Source organism: Ambystoma mexicanum, chromosome 1q, assembly GCF_040938575.1.
Source record: "Ambystoma mexicanum isolate Mex_15411 chromosome 1q, UKY_AmexF1_1, whole genome shotgun sequence".
Taxonomy (NCBI): Eukaryota; Metazoa; Chordata; class Amphibia; order Caudata; family Ambystomatidae; genus Ambystoma; species Ambystoma mexicanum.
In genome coordinates, this window is record NC_090922.1 from 1,337,379,112 (window position 1) to 1,337,401,030 (window position 21,919).

A 21,919-nucleotide genomic window follows, 5' to 3' on the forward strand; every position below is an offset into this window, starting at 1 on the left:
TTTTTATACCAGACATGTATGGTTGTATCTCATGTTGAAGTTGGATTAGTGGCACACTGTACCTGGCCTGGTCCCCTAGTGGTTGCATTTGCTTAAAGGGTAATGCCTGATCAGATACCTCAACTTTAGATATCAAAATTATCAAAGCAACTAAATGTGTATGTTATCTCGTTTTGTAACCTTTTTTAATTAATTTTTAGATATCATCTAGTTACAAAGAATGTTCTGCATTCCCCCAAAGCCTGTACCCTCCCACCTCCCCCCCGTTTGTGGTGTTGATTTTAGTTCATCTGGGGTCCAGGTGGTTCTTACAAAATGTCCAGTATTCTAATATTATGTGGGCACCATTGTAGCATATAGTCACGTTGCAAATAGGTTAGAATGTGCCCCCAGTCTTTCTGGAAAGCTTCTGCTGTTCCTTAAAGTTTATATGTCATCCTTTCTAAGGAGACTAATTGCCACATTTTCTGTAGCCAGTTGTGGGAGGAGCTTTCTGTTTCCAATGTTGGGCAATCGTCAACCATGCTGCTATTACCAGGATCACAACTCCCTTTTTTTGTGATTTCATATAGTTGCCTGGTCCTGGATCCCACATTCCGGCCATTCAAACCCTTTCCCGGAGTCTGTTCCCTTTTTGCCCACCTGGTTTTTCACCTCCCCCCAAATTTTCTGTATGATTGGGCATCTCCACAAGATATGCCTACCGTCTCCCTTCATAGCACATCCTCTCCAGCATTCAAGACAGGTAGTTGGGTACATTGCATGCAGCGTTTCAGGGTGTAGTGCCATTGGAGCAGACGTTTCTGCCACATCTCTCTCACCTGTATCGAGCGTGTCAGCTTTGGGATAATTATCCATGCATATTCCCATTGTTTCCTTGTAACGGCTTCCAACAAAGTTGTTTCCCAGCGTATCATGTAGTTCCATCGTACTTCTTACGCTTGATCATTCAAAAACGTATAGAGATTCGAGACTAGGTATTTTGAGCCTGTGTCTGATGTCATATAGTTCTTGAAGGGTGTCAATTGTCTTGTTGCTGCTTCTCTTATGTGGGGTAGGGGGATCTCCACTGCTTTAGTTGGTTATATTTAAATTCTTCTTTGTCCGTTATCCCCAGGTTTTGTTTGCGTTCTTGATATGTCATCATTGTTTGCCCCAGGTACATATCTTTAATCTTGCAGCAGCCCGTCTTCACCCAGCTTGTATATGTCTTTTGTTTCATACCCAGCTGGAAGTCTGGGTTTCCAAACATTGGGCAGAACGGGTAAGAAAATGTCGTTAAGGCCCCTCTTATGACCCCTTTATCCCATATCTCAATCCCTACTCCCATCACTTGACCCTTTTTGGGTGTTTGGGTGCCGGTATCGTTTGTTTGCCCATAATAGGTTCGAGAGAGGGGAGCCCGCTTCCGCCTTATCTTGTTTGGCCCATATATGTTGGGGGGGGGGTGCTACCCATTCCCTGATCACCCGCAGCTGTGCTGCCTCGTAGTACCTGCGATAGTGGGGAAGAGCTAGTCCTCCCTGATACTTCTGTGCTGTTAGTGTCAACATCAAAACCCTAGGTGGTTTTTGTTTCCAGATATATAGGCACTTACTATTTTTATTTAGTGATCTTAAGAATGTTTTTGGAATTCTAACTGGCAATGCTTGGAAATGGTAGAGTAGTTTCGGTAGTACTGTCATTTTTACTGTAACCATTCTGCCCCACCATGATATCTTTAGAGGGTTCCAATTTGCTAGATCTAATTTAAGGTTTTCTAGAAGGTTCAGGTAGTTAGCTTTATACATCTTCCCCAGGGAGGGTGTTAATTTAATCCTTAAATATGTAATCTCTCCTTTTGCATTATTCAGTTTGTGTTTCTACTGTTTCGGGGTTTTCTGTTAAGTTCAATATTTCTGATTTTTGTTTGTTGATATTCAAACCCGAGGCGGACTCAAATAGTTCTAGTTCGCTTATCAGGTCCGGGAGAGATTGTTCTGGGGTTGTCAGAGCTATTAGCAAGTCGTCAGCAACGACCATTATTTTATGTTCACCCCCCGCCATTTCTATCCCCCTCACTTGCTGAACTTCCCAGATCCTAACCAACAGAGGTTCCAAGAATATGGCGTATAATAAGGGTGAGAGCGGGCATCCCTGTTTGGTGCCTCTACTTAGGGAGACCGTTCCCGACAATATTCCATTTAAGGCCATCCGCAGTGTTGGTGAGTAGTAGTTGGCCTTAATCATTTGTAAATAGCTCGCCCCAAAGCCCATTTGCTCCATTGTATGAAAGAGTTGTGTCAATTCTACCCTGTCAAAAGCTTTCTCTGCGTCTAGTGACACGAGTATAGCTGAGGTGTGCATCAGTTCTGCTTTCTCAATTAGATGGCATACCCTGTGCGTGATGTCTGGGGTCTGCCTGGTTGTTATGAATCCAGATTGGTCTGGGCCTATAAGGGTCGGGAGTAGACGTGTAAACCTGTCTGCCACGATTTTCGAGTATAGTTTTGCGTCCAGGTTTATTAAGATTGGGAGTTTTGGGTCCTCTCCCTGTTGGGGGAATACCACCAGTTTAGCTTAGTTCATTGATCTAGTTATATCGCCCTTAATCTTGAAGCTATTAAACAGGTTAGTTAATTTTGGTGCTACGATGTCCTGATATTTTCTACAGAAGGAGTCCGCGTATCCATATTCCTCTGTAACTGTTTGATTGCGCTTATGACTTCCTCAACCTGTATATCCCTATCTACTAGTGTCTTGTCCTTCTCCATGATTTGGGGGAGATTATGTTCCTCCAGATAAACCCACCCGTGGATCGTCTGACCTGTATAGTGTCTGGTAGTAGTCCCTCAGAATCTGCCCCATGTCCTCATTCAATCTATTTATTTGGCCTTGCTTTTCCCGTAGTTTCAGGATCGTTTTTATTCCCATCTTTTTCCTGCAGTTGCCTAGCCAGTAATTTATCTGCCTAATTTGCCCTGATATAGTGAGAGTGTTTTAAGTCTAGGAGCGCTTCTTCCGCTTTCTTATTTTGCAACGTTCCCAATTGACCTTGCATGTGTTTGAGGCTAGCTTTACTTTCCTGCCGGGGTTGTTTGCCACTCCTTTTTGTAACCCTTTCACTTTCTCTTCTAGTCCTTCTTCCCATCTGATTCTTTGTCTATCCCTGTCTGCTTTTATGGCTATTAGGTCTCCCCGTAATACTGCTTTAAAGTTGTCCCATAAGCTATCTTGCGAAGTTTCGCCCGTATCGTTGCTGGAAAAGTAGTGTTCAATCTTGCCTTTTATAGACTCTGCTAGGAGCTGGTCATGTAGGAGGTATGTAAGAAACTTCCAGGTCCACATTCCTCCCTGGGTCATGTCTATATTAAGTTTTGCGTTATCAGAGTATGGTCCAAGAGAGAGATAGGGCCTACGTCAATGTCCCCCACCACCCCCATTAGACCTGTGGAGGCTCATATGAAGTCTATCCTAGACTGGGTGTTATGTACATGTGCTTTGTGTGTGGAACCCTGTGCTTCCCCTCTTACGACTCTCCATAAAACGTGGAGTGCTAGCCTTTCAAATGTCCTTTTCAGGGCTTTTGAGGGAGCATGTGCCCCCGTTGTGTCTTTGCGCTCCTATCCAATCTGGGATCCCAGGCTGCGTTGAGGTCTCCAGCTAATATAATTTCATCTGTGGCGAATTCCTCCAAAATCATCAGTACCCTTCTTATTTAGCCATCCTGTCCCGTTTTAGGGGCATATATTGATGCTAATATTAATTTCCTGCCCCCGATTTCGACATTAAGGAAGAGATACCGCCCCTCTTTGTCTGCCATGGAGTTCTGTACTCGTGCCTGTAGTCTATTATGTCGGGCTATCAAGACTCCCACCTTCTTTTCCCCCGCGTTTGCTTGGTAAATGTGTGCTGTCCCTCTGATGTTTAGTTGCTTACTATCAGCTTTTTTGATATGCGTGTCTTGATACATTAGGATGTCTGCTTTCAGATGCCAGACCAATCGCTCTAGCTTTTTCCTCTTGATCGGGGTGTTCATCCCCCGTACATTGAACGTCAGAATGTTCACTGGTGTCGACTGTACTCTAGCCCTGTCCTAGTCGTTCTGTCCCCAGATCCCTACGCTCACACCTCTGATCCCCCCTTAACTCTTCCCCTTCCCTTTATCCCTATATCCTTAACCAACACCTCATGCCCCCAATTCCTCTCCTCCATCCCCCTCCCCTTCCCCCTGAAGAGGGACCAGTTTCCTAAGAGCACTCGGACGATGTGTCCCTCGTGCCTGGCCCTCACTCATCCTCAGAACAAATTTGTGGGGATTTCTAAGCCCCACTCGAAATTCCAAGACCGCCCTCTGTCCTCGTCCCCACGGGGCCTTGAACTGTATGATCACAAAAGGGTCACACGCCCATATTTACGCAATTTTACCTCTATCTTCTTCCTTGCTCTGGTTTCTAGAGTTCTTGACATTTCTTGTGTCTTCCTCGACCCGTTTTCCCCACTGCCTTCCACCCCTCTGGCTTTCCTGGGCCCTTTGCTTTCCCCCGTGCAAGCTCTCGATTATCTTCCTCTTCTTGCTGCAGATTGAGGATCTGTTCACCCTCCTCACACGTTGTGATCCTATGTTGCCGCCCCTCCCATGTAAACAGAAGTCCGAATGTGAATGTCCACTTGTAGCAGATTTGGTTGTTCATTAAATGCTGAACTACTGGTCCCATTCTTCTTCTCTTCTGAAGTATGGTTTGTGCAAGGTCCTGATATAATTGTGCCTCTTTGCCATTCACTCTCAATTGTCCCATTGTTCTCGCTTTTTTCAGGATCTGCTCTTTTTAGCCATACAATGTTATTGCGATCAGTACCTACCTTGGTCGTAAGGCTGGCTCCATAGTTCTCCTTGGGCCCACTCAGTGTATTCTGTCCATCTGGACTGGTTCCTCTGGGTCCACTGCCAGAACCTCCGCAAATAGTTGTTGGACTGTGCCGGTCAGGTGTTATCTTCGACCGATTTTGGAATATTTTTTGTTCTGATGTTTGATATGCGTGACCGATTTTCCAAGTCTTTGCAGTGAATTTCTAAGTTACTGGAGAAGTGTGATAAGTCTTCTAGGACCTTGTCTGTTTTCTGTGTGTCATCTTCAATATGCTGGACCACTTTATCCAGAGTGTCAATTCTTTTTTCTAGTTTTGCTATATCTATTTGCCCCTCCTTGGGTGATTGCTTCATGTTTTCCTTCAGTGATTGGAATTGTTCCTGGAAGGAGAGTAGTAATTGCCTCAGGAATTCCTTTAAGCAATTTTGCATGTCCTTTTTGGTCATTGCTCTTGCCCCCACTGCCCCTTGCTCTTGGGGGGGGGTCTCGCTTGGACTCCCCACGTTTTGTTGTCTTTGTGTTGTCCATGCCCCACAATTGTTAAATGCTCTTGGGTTATTTATCTGTGTGGGTGTGTTGTGCTTGGGTCCTTGTTTTCGATCTGGACTTGGACATATATGCTAATTCCGTGGTGTTGTATTTGCTTCTCTTTCCATAGGTTCACTTTCACCTAATCCACCAGACCACAAGCACTGCGTCGCTGGTGGGATCCCACCCTATATCAGCTCACAGTGAACCTGGAGTTGCTTGGTAAAAATGTTGCCTTATTCTTTTCCTTTCTCTTGTTCTGTATTGGGGGGTGTGGGGGGCACTTGCATAGATTCTGATGAATATGCTCACTTCCTGTGAGGTTGTCGTTGAATGTATTTCCCCCTTCCCTGTCTTTTGCTCGCCTCCTATCCTGGGTTCTCTCCTTTGTGCCCTTCCACTGAGGGGCCTTATGGCAATTGTGGCGGAGAGAGATTGGCTTCAAGCTTGAATATCTAGGTGTGGGTTCCCCTTTTCACCTTTTGTTGTCTAGGTGCACTGCTCCTGGGCCTCCCTTTAGTGGCCAGTATCTGCTTGTATTATTGTATTGCTAGTGTTCAAGTGTCCTCTTGACGGTACCCCGATATTTACTAAGTTACGGCAGCGTGGGACTCCTCCTTTTGGGTGCTTACTTGTTTGTCCTGGCTTTCACAGTGTCTTTCCCCATGAAATGTTACATGGCAGGCCTTCCCTCTCCCTCTGCGCTGGGGTGTCTCTCCTGTTTTCTGCCTCCTCACCGCTGTGCAGCGATCGCAGCGGGCGTTTCACTTGCCGTTCGCGGTCTCCGTTGATCCGGCAAATCAACTTAGGAGGCCCAGTAATCCCCAGAGCTCGTCTGTCCTGGATGGCGTCCTGGCCCTCGGGTGTGGCAGTCATTTGATGTTAGGGCCGGTACCTCGCTGACTGAGTCCCCCTCTGCCGGGTTGTGTGTTTTCTACTCCCCGCTCCTCTGTCAACGTGGGATATTGTACGGGTGCCACCTGTCTCCTTCGCGGTTCCACTCAGTATCCTTCATACATGCGGCCGCCGGAAGATTATTAATATGCAGCTTGAGTTCTGCTGTCCGGATTCCGAATCCACCATAGAGTGTTATGTTCCGCCCTGCGTCCCGCTACGCGGTGACGCAGGGCGTGCCTAATAAAAGCCCCGCCCCCGCGCTCGGGAGGCAGTTCCGGGGCAGACCATCCACACGTGTGCGTGTGCTTCATTGATGCTCCCGCTGAAGCAGCGCCACAGGCCGTGCGGCCTAGCCTAACCCCGCCAGCCCTCGCGCGCGCGCACGCCGAGGGCTGGAACTTAACAATGGCGATGAGGATGGGACGAAGAGCAACACGCGCTCAGCGTTCACGGCGCCTAGATGGCCCGCAGCCATCGCGGCGAAATTTTTGGACACCCGGTGGGGGGGGATCGCACACGTGACCCACGCCACCCCAAAAAATAAAATAAAAAAAAATACAAAAAAAATGTTTTCTTCTCATCATCACTCGCCCTCCAAGTGCCGGCCGGGCAGTGTGGAGCCATCTGGCATCTGGCCTCCCACACTAGGGGCTCCAACACGAAGTGGCATCGAACCACATGGGAAAACCAGCACCTGAACTTTCCGCCACAGCGGTTGGAAACCACAGCACTTCCAGGGAAGGCCCAACTTCACCGCGCTAGTGGTCGACCGAAGAGCTCACGCCACCACTGACCAGGTACACGTCGACACGGCGGCCGGTACATCCACCCCTGGGCCCACCACGCCGTCCAGAATTGCGGAAAACCTATCGCTGACGTCTCCACAGTGTCGCACACAAGGAGGTTCATCGACACTGGTCCAGCCTTTTGACCCCTTTACCGACCCATCTTCGAGTGGACCCAGATGGCAGCTGTGGATCCAGAAATTCGAGATGGCGATGGAGTGCAAAGATGTAACGTCGGCCAGGAAGATGAAGGCGCACCTACTACTCAGTGTGGGTGACGAGGTACTGCGCATTTTCAACTCCTTGAATGTTGCCGATGGCCAAGATGCGTACCAAAGCGCAAATGATGCCCTCACGGCTCACTTTCTCCACCAACTGAACCCGGACTATGAGACTTTCATTTTCTGCACCACGACGAGACCCTGGATGCCTACCACACTCGGTTAAGAAAATTGGCTATGTCCTGCGAGTTCACAAATGTGGAGAGGGAGATCAGGAGGCAGATCATTAACGGCATACAATCAGAAAAACTAAGGCGCCTAATACTCAGCGAGAGAGGCATCCCCCTGCAACGGATCCTTGAACTAGGACGACAAAGGGAACTAGCCCACACCAGAGCGGCCAACATGGAGGCCACACTGCACAGATTGCAACCTGCTCTCAACACAGCCATGGTGGCCCAGATCACCAACAAACAATCCTCGAGGGATGAATACAGTGGGGGCTATGGCCAGAACAGGTGGCAACCGCGCATTCCTGGGCCCACAGAGTGTGGCTGGTGTGGTGGCCCACGACATGGCCGCCGCAACTGTCCTGCACAAGGCACCACCTGCGGCGCCTGCGGCAGGAAGGATCATTATGCAAAGATTTGCAGATCATCGGGCGCCTCCACGCAGCCCCCACAGAACTTTCCAGAAAAAAACGCGACCAAGAAAAAGAAGCAAGCCAGTGCAAGGAGAGTCGCAGTGGCCAACTCTTCCATGGAGGAAGAAGGGGATGATGTCTCGACAGGGCAGCAGGATCCCGGCAAGGATAACGAGAGGAAAGGAAAAAGATATACCTGGTGTCCGCATTAAGCCAAGGTCAAGAAACACAAAGAAAATCTGTCCGAAGGCGCAAGTGCATGGTCACCGTCCAAAACCAGCGCATTCTCATGACCATTGACACCGGCGCTTCGGTGAATGTTATGCCCACAAGCATATTCCAGACTCTAAAGCCTCAACCAGTCCTGAAAAGCACCGACACGCTGTTGTATGCATACGGCAGCCGGAAGCCCCTACTAGTCATGGGCAGGTTCCGCACCACGCTGGAGCACGGCGAAAACAGACTATGGTCGAAAGTCTATGTCGTGAAGGCAGGAATTGAAAGCCTCCTGAGTGGGGACGCAGCAGAAGATCTGGGAGTTTTCAAATTCATCTGCCATATCAATGATGCCGAAGAGGTGGAGAAAATGCTGAATCAATACCCCAAGTTGCAAGATGGAATAGGCTGCTTGAAGGGCAAAACCATCAGGCTGCACATTGACGAAACAGTACAGCCAAAAGCCGTATGGCATCGGAGGACACCTTTCCACATGAGAGAACAAGTGGAGCAGGAACTCAAGGCTCTGGAGGAGGCTGGCATCATAGAGGCGGTTACAGGGCCCACACCATGGGTCTCCCCGATGGTCGTCACGCGAAAGCCTAAACAGCCCGGAAAGGTCCGGATTTGCATTGACATGCGTCTCCCCAACACTGCCATCAAACGAGAACGCCACATCACCCCAACGATCGACGAAATCGTGGCGGACCTCACAGGGTCTCATGCATTCTCGAAAGTTGACTTGAAGGCGGGGTATCATCAACTCAAACTCCACAGAGACTCGCGCTACATCACAACATTCTCGACGCATTTGGGGTTGAGGAGATACAAACGCCTGAGCTTCGGGATCTCGTCCGCTGGTGAGGTATTCCAGCAAACTATCCAGGAGGTCACCAGGGCGTCCCTGGGGTCCTCAACGTGAGCGACGACATTCTGATTCACGCCCCCGACAAGAAGGAGCACCTCAAGAGGCTTCATACCCTACTGGGCAGACTACAAGAGGCTGGACTGACCATACACAGGGAGAAGTGCGAGTTCCTCAGATCGGAAATCACCTTCTTTGGTTACAAGTTTGGCAGCACGGGCATCTCCCCTGATCCCCAGAAGGTCGCAGACATCCAGGCGGCAAGCCCACCGATGACCCCCAAAGAAGTACGCAGTTTCCTAGGTATGGCAACCTACTGCGGGAGGTTAATTCGAAACCTGGCCACCCTATCTGAGCCACTACGGGAACTGACGAAAGCAAACGTCAAGTGGGACTGGGGGCAGAAGTGCCAAGACTCGCTTGAAAGTATTAAAGAATCCCTGTCCGTCGACACCAAAATGGTGTATTACAACACCGAGCTGCCCACAGAAATGTTCGTGGATGCAAGCCCCGTTGGGCTCGGAGCCATCCTAATGCAGGTGACGAGGGAAGCAGAGAAAAGACAGATAGCCTACGCCTCGAGAGCCCTCACGGAAACCGAACAGAGGTACTCCCACATTGAGAAAGAGGCCATCGCCGTGCTGTGGGGGTGCAGGCACTTTCATCTTTACTTATATGGGCGGCGGTTCAGAGCAGTCCCCGACCACAAACCCCTACTACCCACCTTCATGTGAACGTCGTCACACCCTCCGGCACGGATCACCAAATGGCTACTACATCTCCAGCAATACGACTTTGATCTCATCTACCAACCAGGCAGTGGAAACCCCGCGGATTTCCTCTCGAGGCATCCGCGAGCGGCAACCCAACAAGAGATCCAAGTGGCCGAAGAGACAGAGGAACATATATGCCAAGTGGTTCGTGCAATGAGACCAAAGGCGGTGAGCATCGAAGACATCGAGGCAGAAACTAACAAGGATCCTTGTTGCAATCTAGTGAAAGATGCCATAATCTCAGGGGACTGGAAAACCTTCATGAGACACACACACAACAGAACAGCGGAAGCAAAAGGGTTTCTGTCCGGCATGTTTACCGTCCGGCAAGACTTGTCGATCACAGAAGGCGGATTGATACTAAGGGGTAACCGCATCGTAATCCCTCTCAGAATACAAGACAGGATAGTGGCCCTAGCGCATGAAGGACACCAAGGGCTGGCAGGGACAAAAGCCTGCATACAGCACAGGGTATGGTTTCCCCAGATTGAGGAACGGGTCGAGACACTCATCAGTACGTGCCTAGCCTGTCAGATAACAGGGGCCCCGCCCGAACCAGAACCAATTCTATCGGCGGAAACCGCGGCCGCTCTCGGTGGGAGGCCATCAGCATTGACTTCTACAAGCTACGAGAAGGCCTCCACCTTTTGGTGGCCGTTGATGACCACTCCCGATATCCGGAAGTTGAAATAGTCGAATCCACAGCAGCGGAAGTGGTCATTCCAGCCATAGAAAAAATGTTCGCAACTCACGGACTACCAACCTCCATCAAAAGCGACAATGGGCCACCGTTCACCGGGGAGGAATTCAAAAACTATCTGTAGGACCTTAATATAAAGTATCACCACATCATGCCGAGGTGGCCCCAGGCCAACGGGGACGCAGAACGCTTCATGAGAACCATTAACAAGGTGCTAAGGGTATCCAAGGCGAACGCCAGCCCATGGAAGGTCGACCTCTACCGGTTCCTCAGGAACTATCGGGTTGCCCCCCACAGCACAACCGGCATACCGCCGGCGGATCTCATTTTCGGCACCGTCATCCGATCCTCGATTCCGCACCATCCAAGCAGGACCCCGGACGAGGTCAATGAAGGACGCACGGAAATGAGGAGAAGGAGTGCCAACGCCCACATGAGTGGCAAGAGGAGAGCGAGGCATTCCAATCATCAGGTGGGGGACCAAGTCATCATGCTACGAAACCCCACCAAATCAAAACTCTACACCAGATACGAGGAACTGCCATGGACCGTCAGCGATCAGCACGGAACCATGGTGACTGTGACCCGAGGACACCGTCAAGTGACGAGGAACTCGTCGTGGTTCAAGGCGGTGCCTCGCAACCTGTGGACTGACAGTGAGTGCCACCTGGAAGACGAGGAGGCTCCGCGAAGACGAGCCTAGGTCCATCCTGGATGAGACAGCAGCGATGGATGGAAACTGGGAGCAGCTGGAGGCCCCCGGCCTCGAGGACCTGACCAGTGAAGGTGAGCCAGATCAGGAGCCGGGGGGGTGCAGGCCCCGAGAAGGGCAATACGGTCTGAGATCTGCTACGAAACCGCCGGCCAAGTTGAATGACTATGTGTGGTAGTTTGAGGTACCTCGACCACGGACACTAATGGCCGGGCAGCTATTGGTTAAGAGCGTGAACCGATGTTTGAACTCACAGTTGATGCAAGTTAGTGTTATGTTTGTTTGTTTTAAAATAAAGGAGGAATGTTATGTTCCGCCCTGCGTCCCGCTACGCGGTGACGCAGGGCGTGCCTAATAAAAGCCCCGCCCCCGCGCTCGGGAGGCAGTTCCGGGGCAGACCATCCACACGCGTGCGCACGCCGAGGGCTGGAACTTAACACCGAGTTGCTGTTTTTCTGGGAGGCGTTCCCCAAGCTGGATAGTGTCTTCTTTTATTTTTAATGCTGTATACTTGGGGTGCGATTCCCATTTGTGATCGCTTTATTGTTGCTGCTACAGGTGCGGCCCGGTGGGTAGAGACATCTACATACGTCCTCCTCTGCCAGCCGCAATTATGGAATCCGTGTATGTTATCTTTAAATCCAAGCACTGTCATTGTCACTGGGAAATTGTGCTTTAAAATGTACCATTTGATACTTAGGCCCCACGGCAGACAACCCTTGGGGATATAACGGAGGGGGCCAGGCATCCAAGTTTGCCCCGCCCAGTTTCTGAACTAGTCCCTCCGACCACCAGTTAGCCACCCCCCCACCCCCACAGGAACATTACGTTACGTTGCTACCACGTTCACAGACGTGAGTAACTTAGAGGTGTCTCTTTCAATAAAATGTTCATGTTGACACAGTTGTTCCGGGACAAGGGGAGGCGGGAGGCCGGGTGGGAAGTGACGGAAATGGGCGGGGTACCGACAGTTGAAGTTGGATGTTAAATAAAGTGATGTTAAATAAATGTGTCTGTCCCGTTATTGCGCAGCAAGTTGCTGGCTGCAGGGCCCACACTGGTGACCAAGATGGAGCGTGGACCCACCTCGAAGGGATTGGGCACAGTGGGTGCCAAGAGGCGCGACCGCCATTGTTCGGCCATAACGGCAGGACAGGAACTACATGGAGGGGCCGTGTTCACCTGACCCGGGCGGAACGCGGTGTGCGCTTTGCCCCGCCCACTCGGAATGCTGGCGGAAGAGCGGTTTGGACTACCGGGCAGCGGCGGTGATTCCACTTACAACACGGTGAGCGGGGGAAACGAAGGAGGGTCGGAGGATGGTGCTCGTGCGTGACAGGCGGACATTTCCATAATAAACCCCTCCCAGAGCTCACACGGACAACCAACAAGCCCCTGCACAGTGCTCGTGCCTGACAGGCGGCCGTGGGGCTGTGAGGACTATTGAAATCTAACACTAGTGGGCAAGGCTCTGCAGGTTACAGGAGGACTGCAAGCATTTCAAACATGAAGAAGTGCAGTAGTGGGGGAGGATGTCTGGTCAGGATGCAGACCGGGGCGCACAGGCCCAGGGGCCAGTGGTTCCTCAAGAGGAAACCCCATACAGACTGCCGAACTCCCTGGCAGCCCAAATGCCAGGTGCTTTTGACGTCACGGATACGAGTAATAGTGGGCCACGGTGGGCAAGGTGGTTAAGAGACTTTGAACTATACATGGGGGCCACAGGGCCCATTGAGGAAGATAGGCAAAAGTGTCTTCTCAAGCTGGCGGTAGGGCCTGCCACACTTGACATTATAGATGATTTGCCTGTTACAACCATTGATTCCATACAAGATTTGAAAGGGGCTCTGTCTGCATATTTTACCAAGCACACCAACGTGGACTACGAGCGCCAATTGTTCCACAGCACTAAACAGGCGAAAGGCGAGATCATGGATGCCTACGTCATGAGACTAAGAATCAAAATTAAGCATTGTGACTTTGCAAACTATTCTAATACGGAAGCTCTGAGGTCTCAAACCATTGCAGGATTGCATGTGGCAGACATTCAGATGGAAACTGCTGCAGAAAGCCTGCACTTTGGACGAAATATTGACACTAGCAAGAGCAGAAACAGCCTGCACTTTGGACGAAATATTGACACTAGCAAGAGCAGAAACAGCAGTAGACTCGCAAGTGGAAAGTTTCAACACTACCACACCAGCAGACTCAGTACATCGATTACAGCAGGAGATACGGTGGGAGAGGAGACAAGAGGAGCCATTCCGCTTCAAATGTGGATTTGAATACCCACATGCGGGGACGTGCCCGCCATTGGCCAACGATGTGCTACATGTGGCGAGGAAGGACCCTTTAAAGCAGTATGTCGACAGTCCAGAGTAAAAGGGAGAGAGAGAAACAGAGAGTTGTTCCCAAGATACAAACCGAGACCCCTTCCTTCGACACCACAAGCCTCAGGGTCAACGCCACATCCCCCATCGAGGCACAATGACCCTGAACTGAAAGTTGGGAGATGAGAGACAGAGGAGAGATAGAAGGGAAAGGAGGAGGAGATACGTCACGTGATTGAGACCAGAGCGCAGATCCTGGTGCCACGTGCGTTACTTGGTGGAACAGTCTCCTAGGTTAGCCCATCAGGGAGTGAGCAATGAAGAAAAGCATACGTATATGCCCAGGGCAACACAGTGGCCACCGAACACAGTCCAACACTAATTATAAAATTGAACGAAAGACCCGCAGAATTTCTCATAGACACAGGGGCTACGGTGAATGTGGTCAGTGAGAAAGTGTTCAAGGAATTGCCACAAAGCCCAAAATTAACCCCTGCAACTGTAGACATCTATGCATACAGAACCTCAACACACCTCAAGTGTAAAGGGCAATTCGAGGGACTGTGCTGCTACAAGGGACAAGAGAAAAGAGTGCTGATACACGTGCTGGCAACAGAGAACGAGAGTGGCTGCATACTCAGTTTTAAGGCGGCTGTCGAAATGGGCCTAATACATGTCCTCTACAAGATCATGGTGCACAAGTACATAGATCCAGTAACCATGATTAAAGACCTCTACCCCAACCTATTCAAAGGCATCGGCAAACTGCAAAACAGGCAGGTGAAACGGCACATCGACGAAACGGTGCACCCCATAGCACAACACTACAGGGGCATACCGGAGAATATTCAAAAGAAAGTCGAAGATGAGCTACACAAGCTCTTAGAACAGGACATCATAGAGCCGGACATGGGCCCCACCACGTGTGCTTCGCCTATTGTTCCAGTGCCAAAGAAAGGATCTGATACAATTAGACTGTGAGTTGACATGAGGAGGCCCAACTAAGCCATTTGGAGGGAGAGACACATGGCACCGTGTATCACTGATATGATTCACTTACTGAATGGAGCCAGGGTCTTCTCAAAACGGGACCTGAAAAAGGGGTACCACCAGTTGGTACTAAATCCTGAGAGCAGAAACATCACCACTTTTGTCACCCACCTGGGCCTGTACAAGTATAAGAGATGAAGCTTCGGGGTCTCCTCGGCTGCGGAGATATTTCAGGTTGAAGTCCACAATGTGATAAAACACATCCCAAACTGAATAAACTACAGTGACGACATCCTGGCGTTTGGGACTGATGTGGGAAAGAACAATGAGACTCAAGCCAGGGTGTGTAAAGCTCTGGAGGCTGCAAACCTTCCCCTCAACCAAGAAAAGTGTGAATGCCCGGAAAGGCACTCTATGCTTTTTCGGCCATGTATTCTCCGAAAATGGCATGACACCTCCAGATATCCTGAAGCCCAGATTATATCATCGACCGCAGTCCACCACTTCATTCTGGTGCTAGACTGCATCTTCACGGCCTACGGTGTTCCTCACACAATGAAGACGGACAATGGGCCTCCGTTCAATAGACACAGTTTCACAAAGTTCAGCGAATACATGGGCTTTCACCATCACAAGGTCGCACCGTTGTGGCCACAGGCCAATGGCATGATTGAACGATTCATGGCCAATCTGAAGAGAGCACTACAGGTAGCTCGACTAACAGGGCAGCCTAATGAGCAAGTACTAGACCAGTTGCTGAGGGATTACTGAAGCACACCCCACGGGGAAAACCCCTGCGGAGGTAATGTTCGAAAGAGACGTCCGGACGAGACTACCGCAAGTCTTGCATCCCAAGGATCAGTCAACATTGGACGCTGAAATGAAAGAACGAGATTCAGCGGCGAACGATCGCATAAAGGAGTATGAAGACAGTCACCGGAAGGCTGGGGACACGCACCTAGAGGTAGGGTACGTGGTTGATGTAAGACAACCCCAAACACACAAGCACACTGCAGCCTTCCATGAGGAACCTCTGATCATCCTGGAAAAGAAGGGCTCCATGATCGCAGCCCAAGGAGACAAGGGTCTGACCACCCGTAACTCTTCACACTTCAAAAGAATTCCCCTGTCAGGATCCAGGCGACTGAGTGGAAGAGTAGAGATACCCATTGACTATGCCTCTGATGACCCATATCAAGGGGACCAAGAAGACTCTGCAGATTCGGACCAAGAGGGCCAAAGTGAGGGCTTTGGGGCCAGTGGCGCTAGTGAGCGGTTCAGCTCTCGGCCCCAGAGAGCCAGGAATAAGTCTTGCCGCCTCATTGAGGAGATGGCCTAGCAGACAGTGTTCCTGTCGTTATTCACCCCGTTGGGTAACTGTTTAAATTGGGGGGATGTCATGTTGACACAGTTGTTGCGGGGCATGGGGAGGAGAGAGGCCGTGCGGGAAGTGATGGAATGGGGCGGGGTACCGACAGTTGAAGTCGGATGTTAAATAAAGGAAGACAGGCCCTGATCTTCTCTGTGTCCGTCCCGTTATTGAGCAGCGAGGTGCTGGCATGCAGGGCCCTCATCTGAGGCCACCACAAAAATGTTCATAGAGTTTCATTCCCACTAGACTTTCAAATCTGTGTCTTTTCTTACATCCGATTGTGTTCGTCTTCTTGCTAATCCTCCTGTACTAGCCTCATACAAAAGATATATCGAGGTCGTCCCTTAAAGCATGAAGTGGATTGGGACTAATGTGAGAAATATCTAAATGCCAAAAATATCCACTCTGCTGAAATGAAAAAAGTTTTTCACTAAAAGTTTATTCAAACAACGTTAATATTGTAGTGTAACCTAAAACAAGGAAATCACAAATATTATTTCGCCACAGTATTTATGCTCTGAATACATTCCTTGTTTTAAAAAGATAATTTAATTTGTATTATCAAAAAAATATATGGGTTGATAAATACAAAGGTTTGGAATTGCAGTTTGAAAAAGTCAATTAAAGGTACAAATGCAAATTAGAAAGAAAGCGAATTGATACAATTCTTGCAAGTAGATGAATGCAAACAATGAGTGAACCAGTTCTTATTGGAAATACAAAAACATATATAATGACAAAGCAAAAAAAGGAGGCCAACTTCCCTCAACTCGAGGGAGGCTTTCAACGGTCCAAATTTCAATATATAGGTGCCGCTGCTTTAATAAATAAATGAATGCAGGTCTGCCTCTAAAGACAGAGAAAACAAAAAGAAGGCCATATCCCCTCAAGTAGGGGGAAACTTTAAAGCAGCCCACATTTCAATATACCGGTGCCACTGTTTTAATGAATAAAAAGATGCAGGTCCTCCTGTACTAAACAAAAGCATACTTGCCAACCCTACCGATTTAGGCGGTAGGATACTGCTTTTTAAGCAGTCCTATCGCCTACCGATTTAGTGGCAACAAATACCGATTTTTATTTTTAAAAAATGTTTTGTTTTTTTTGGCCTGGCTGCTTGAGGCCCGGCCAGCATGATCAGCATCCTCTGGTGCACTGGTGCAGAGCCGGCCTTAGGGGAGGGTGAGACCTGGGCGACTGCCCGGGCCGCCACGCCCCCCAGGGCGCCATTAGCCCCTGCCACGCCAGCTAGGGAGAGTCTTTCAAGGGCTCCCCCGAGCTGGTGGAGCGGGAGAAGGCGCAGCATGCAGGCTTTTGATATAAAAGGCGCCCCTCCGCCACGGGTGCATTTCACAAAAGGCGCCATTAGCCCCCCACCACGCCAGCTCGGGGGAGTCTTTGAAGGGCTCCCTCGAGCTAGCGTGGTGGCAGAAGGCGTGGCAGCTGCCTCATTGCCATTGAACATAGCTCTCAACTCATACGCTTTTGGCGGGTGTCACCCGCCTTGTAAACAGCTGACTCACCCGCCAAGACTCCTGCACGCCCATTCGTTTCAATGGGCCACTCACCCACCAAAAATAAAATCGGGTGTTTTCACCCGCCTTTGTAACGCAAATGGTTGAGAGCTATGATTGAATGCACCCACGGCGGCGGGCTCATTAAATGACAATGGGCTGCTGACGCACCCTATTCTTATCATTACCTCCTCGCTGGACCATTTTTGAAACTTTAAGATTCCTACAGATTTTTGGTCACAGAATGTTGGCATGTATGCAAAAGCAAGTTATCAAAGGAGTTGGCTGGAGCAACTTTTCATTGCTATATGTATTCCATAACCCAGTTTCATTTGCTTGTAATGTAGTGTCAACTAAACTCTGATAATAAAAATATGATTCCCAAAATGTGATACTACAAATCTCAGAACGTACAGAAAACACGACTTAGTGTGCTAATAAAACGCCTTATATACGAAAACGTCAACGCTCTGCGCACACTCATTATGGCAAGCAAGTGATAGACCCCCCACCACCATGCACAAAAGAATGATCTGTCAGAAGGTGTAGGCAATTTGGCAGCCAAGGAACGACGCAGTCCAGCAACCTTGCGCCCTGGCCTGGCAGCGGCATTTTAGCACCGCCCACATCCGCCAAACCTCACTTCCTTCTCCCATTACACAGAAGAAAAAAAAAAAAAAAAAGAAAAAAAAAAACACCGGTCTGCAGCGAGCCCGGGGAACGCTGTTCCATTGAAGTTGTGGAAACTAGAGGAGAAGGACTTGCTGCTGCTGTCTGGCGACTTGCAGGGGCCATGAAGCTTCACTGGGCTCCACCACTGCCATTTCTCTGCCTGCTGCTCCCGCCTTGCCTGCAGCCCGGCACAGCCACCACATCCGAAGAGTCTCTAGGGAGAGGTAAGAAGCTCCTGTAACCGTTTTCCTTGTAAAAATACCAATGCATTGCATAGAAAACGGAGGGAGAAGCCACAAGCGGGTACGCTGCACGCTTCTAATGCAGCCCTGCTTGGCACATAATTGTGAGTAGTGTGTATCGCGTGCGTTAAATATAAATCATCGCCTGTGGAGTCCCTGAGTCCTGTTTCGGAATTCCCGGCAAGGGTGCTCACTAAGCAGCACCGGCTGCATTGATTGCCTGCAGATTCGAAGGCTGTGAAGGGCACTGCCAATGCTGAGCTCAACACTGCTGCACTGCCCACGCAGGAGGAAACGGCTATCCGTGTAGGACACCAGCGACGATGGGGGGTGGAGGGGGGTTCTCTTTATGTGACCTGCATGCAGCACGACTTGGACTTTATTTGCCCACATGATCCTGACATTAAATGCATTGGACAAATCGCATCGGTTGGATGGTCCCTGCGACGACATCATGTTTTGACTGAAAAAGGCTAAAATGAGCGCACATACCGCAAAGCAGCCTCACTTGAGAACTATGAAATACACTTTCTAGATTGCAATCTTGTTTTGCGGAGCATTAAACCCAATTTATTTTCGGACCATTCAACCAAGGTATATTTAGGAGGTTGAAAAAATACAAATATGTGTTTCTGCTTCCCCTTTTCCTGCCTCACAATACTAAATTGTGCTACATTCCATACAATATTAAACATTTTTGGCATCGAAGCTTATTTTTTTTTCTTCTCTGTCTAAATTACTTGGCTGATGTCCACCTTCTCATGCCTTCCAGTGCATCTTACTTATTCCTCTTCCAAAATATCTACCCCATGCCACTACTCATCATACCCAACCTTTTTGCCTTCCTGACAGGCAAATCGCTTAGACGCCATAAACTATGTCAGGAGTTTGGTGTGCCACCCCTTTTGGCAGAATGGCCCCTCGCAGGGCTCGTACTAATGTCACGTGCTGTGACCATGTGAGACATGAATCCAATGGACTCCTGCCTGCTGTGTTGTTCTTCCTGCAGCAGATGTTGGTTGTTGGTGCTGGTGGCAGGCAGAGGGCCTACCCTGCAGGGCTCTCTACCAGGGCTCTCTATCTGCTGCCGTAACCAATATATAACCACAGGATAGAAATACCATAGGGCATGTAAGATGCTGCTGGACAGAGCATACAATGCGCATTGTATGCTCTGTCCAGCAGCATCTTACAGGCCCTATGGTATTTCTATCCTGTGGTTATATATTGGTTACGGCCATTACGGCATGGACTTAATTTCTGAATGTGACATCAGCGTGATACTTACAACGTCCTGTTCTTTGTGGGATTTCCCATCATTGACTTTCTCGATATATTTAATTTGCCTGTGCCTTGAAAACGACCTGCGTGTCGAAACACGTGTCGGCTGTTCCTGCTACAATTAAAGCATCTACTGTACTACTAGTGTTCCTTATTTATATAGTGTTTAGCGCATCTCCACCTCAACTCCCATTTTGTATACGATTTTCAGTACCAGCCAGGGTGGACTGGTTGGCGCAGGTAGTAATGCAATTTACACTTCCAATTTTTTAAGGTTAAGTGAACTATTAACATAATCAGTGAACACCAGCGCACAGACCTTTACCCGTTAATCCACATCTTCTGCTTTACAGTCTCTTTACTGGTTCGTACGATCTCCGGTTGGCTTGGACTACTGCTGCAAAGTCTGGGTATATGTGGATGCGATTCTCCTCATATTGCAGCGTGCCTTGCTCCCTTGCCTTCCTGAGTATCGCATCTTTGTCCCTATAATTGAGGAGGCGAGCTATGATTGTGCGGGGTGGTGCCCCGGGTTTCGGCACTGGGGCTAGTGTGCGGTGCGCTCTTGCTACTAGGAAGTGTTCAGAGAAGGCCTCGGCTCCGAAGAGGGTCTTTTAGAGGGATTCAACTTGTTGTTCCACTGCTCCTTTTCCAAATATTTTGGAAACGCCCACAATCCTTATGCTGTTTCTCCTAGATCGTGATTCAAGGTCCTCGCATTTGGTTTGTACCTTGACTAGATCATTTTTCAGTTGTGCAATATCTTGGGCGTTGTTAGCAATGGTGTCTTTGTTGGTGCTGATTCTGCCTTCCACCTCAGTAATTCTCGAGCTCTTTTTGTCCACCCTTGCCTTCAGTGAACCGATGGTGGTAACTATGTCATCTAGCTTTTTATCGCAAGAAATCCATTCTGAACTATGGTGGTCAGTCTCAACTCTGTCTCCGTTCTCCGCCTCAGCCTGAGTAGTGGATGTGGTTGGTGTTGCTGGGCCCGGATCTACTATTTGGCTATTGGTGAACGAGTCCATTGGGCCTTTCTTTCTGGCACCTGCATCTTTTGACATCTTCTCGGGTGTTTGTGTACCACTTATGAAGGTCTTCTCAATTTGTGGGCTTGAATTGTTCAGTGAATTTTTGGGTCTCTTTTTCACCAGCCATGCATAGAGGTATGTTGGCTGTTCGCTGAGTTTCTGTGTTTGATCCGTAAAGCGAGCTTACTTTTCGCAGCTACTTTGGGACTGATCGTTGGCCGTTCTCGGGTTTAAAGGGTTGTCCCGCTTTGGAAAGGATCGTACCTTGTTCTTCTTGAGTATTTCCTGTGTCCTTTGGTGGGTTGTTTCCTCGCAGCCGGCAAGTCTGTTCTTCCAGGCTACTGTAGCAGCCAGTCCCTTCGTTCACTCCGCCTGTGCAGGATCAATTTCTCTAGTTTGTATGCGTAGCAATGTAGTGTTCACTGATTTTCTTTATGTGACCGTGCTTTCCTCAGGATCTGTGCCGACAGTGTTTGCCTCACTTATACCTGCCGGGATGTATTGTCCTGGTTCTAAATGGGGATGAAGCAACCCCTTATCGGGCGTCACTGCCTGTCTTATGTATTCAATTCACCACCGCCCGTTTTGATCCGCCTGCGATTGCCCCGGTCCCCCTGTTCTTGCACGTACGGGATTGACAGCTATCTGCGACCCTGTAATATATTACGTCCTTACTTTCGCTGTCTTTACCCCTTGCCTGTTGTACTTTTACCCAGGTGATTCAATACCGGAGTCAGCGTTTGCTCCTGCTGTTTGTCTGCAAGTGGGTTGTGCTCTCCCACTTAATATGGTGTCTATTTGCACAGCGTCCAGACTTTACAGGCCTTGAGTAATCATAATGATCCCTTCGGGGTAAGGTTTCCCGGTGTGGTTTCAGTTATTTCTTTCCCTGTAATGCATTCACTTTTAGTTGTCTAATGTAGTGGTACGCTGCCGGGTCGCTGCTGGGCTGTGGCGTATCACCTCCGCCCCCAGCACCGCCGCGACCCACCTCCGTGTGGGTCCCAGTGCCGGGGCTGCGCTTGCTGGTGTTGTGCCGCTACCCAAGCCCGATGTGGCCGTTGGGGTCTGGGTCGCCTAGGGCACCACGTGTGGTCGGCCGCCTCGGCAGGTCCAAAATACAGGGGGGTTTACTAGGCCTGAGCTAGTTGCGTACTCGCGGCCTATTTTGCGTCAGCGATCCCTCTCCAGCTCCCACGGCCGGATGCATTATTGGGGGGGGGGGATCTGTGGATGTTGTCTTCGGTACAGCTTCGAGCCCCCTCGTCGGCCGCTGGAAACGGCGGAGCAACTCTGG

The 21,919-nt window shown here is 49.6% G+C and overlaps 1 protein-coding gene across 1 annotated transcript in view; it reads left to right on the plus strand.

Moving 5' to 3' along the window:
• Window positions 1-17,929: 17,929 nt before the first annotated feature.
• Window positions 17,930-21,919, plus strand: part of LOC138547336 (thioredoxin domain-containing protein 12-like) — a 654,368-nt gene continuing 650,378 nt past the window's right edge. The window contains exon 1 of the mRNA XM_069642202.1: window positions 17,930-18,292. Coding sequence (XP_069498303.1) covers window positions 18,190-18,292 — 103 coding nt within the window. The 5' untranslated portion in view covers window positions 17,930-18,189. The remainder of the gene's footprint in view (window positions 18,293-21,919) is intronic.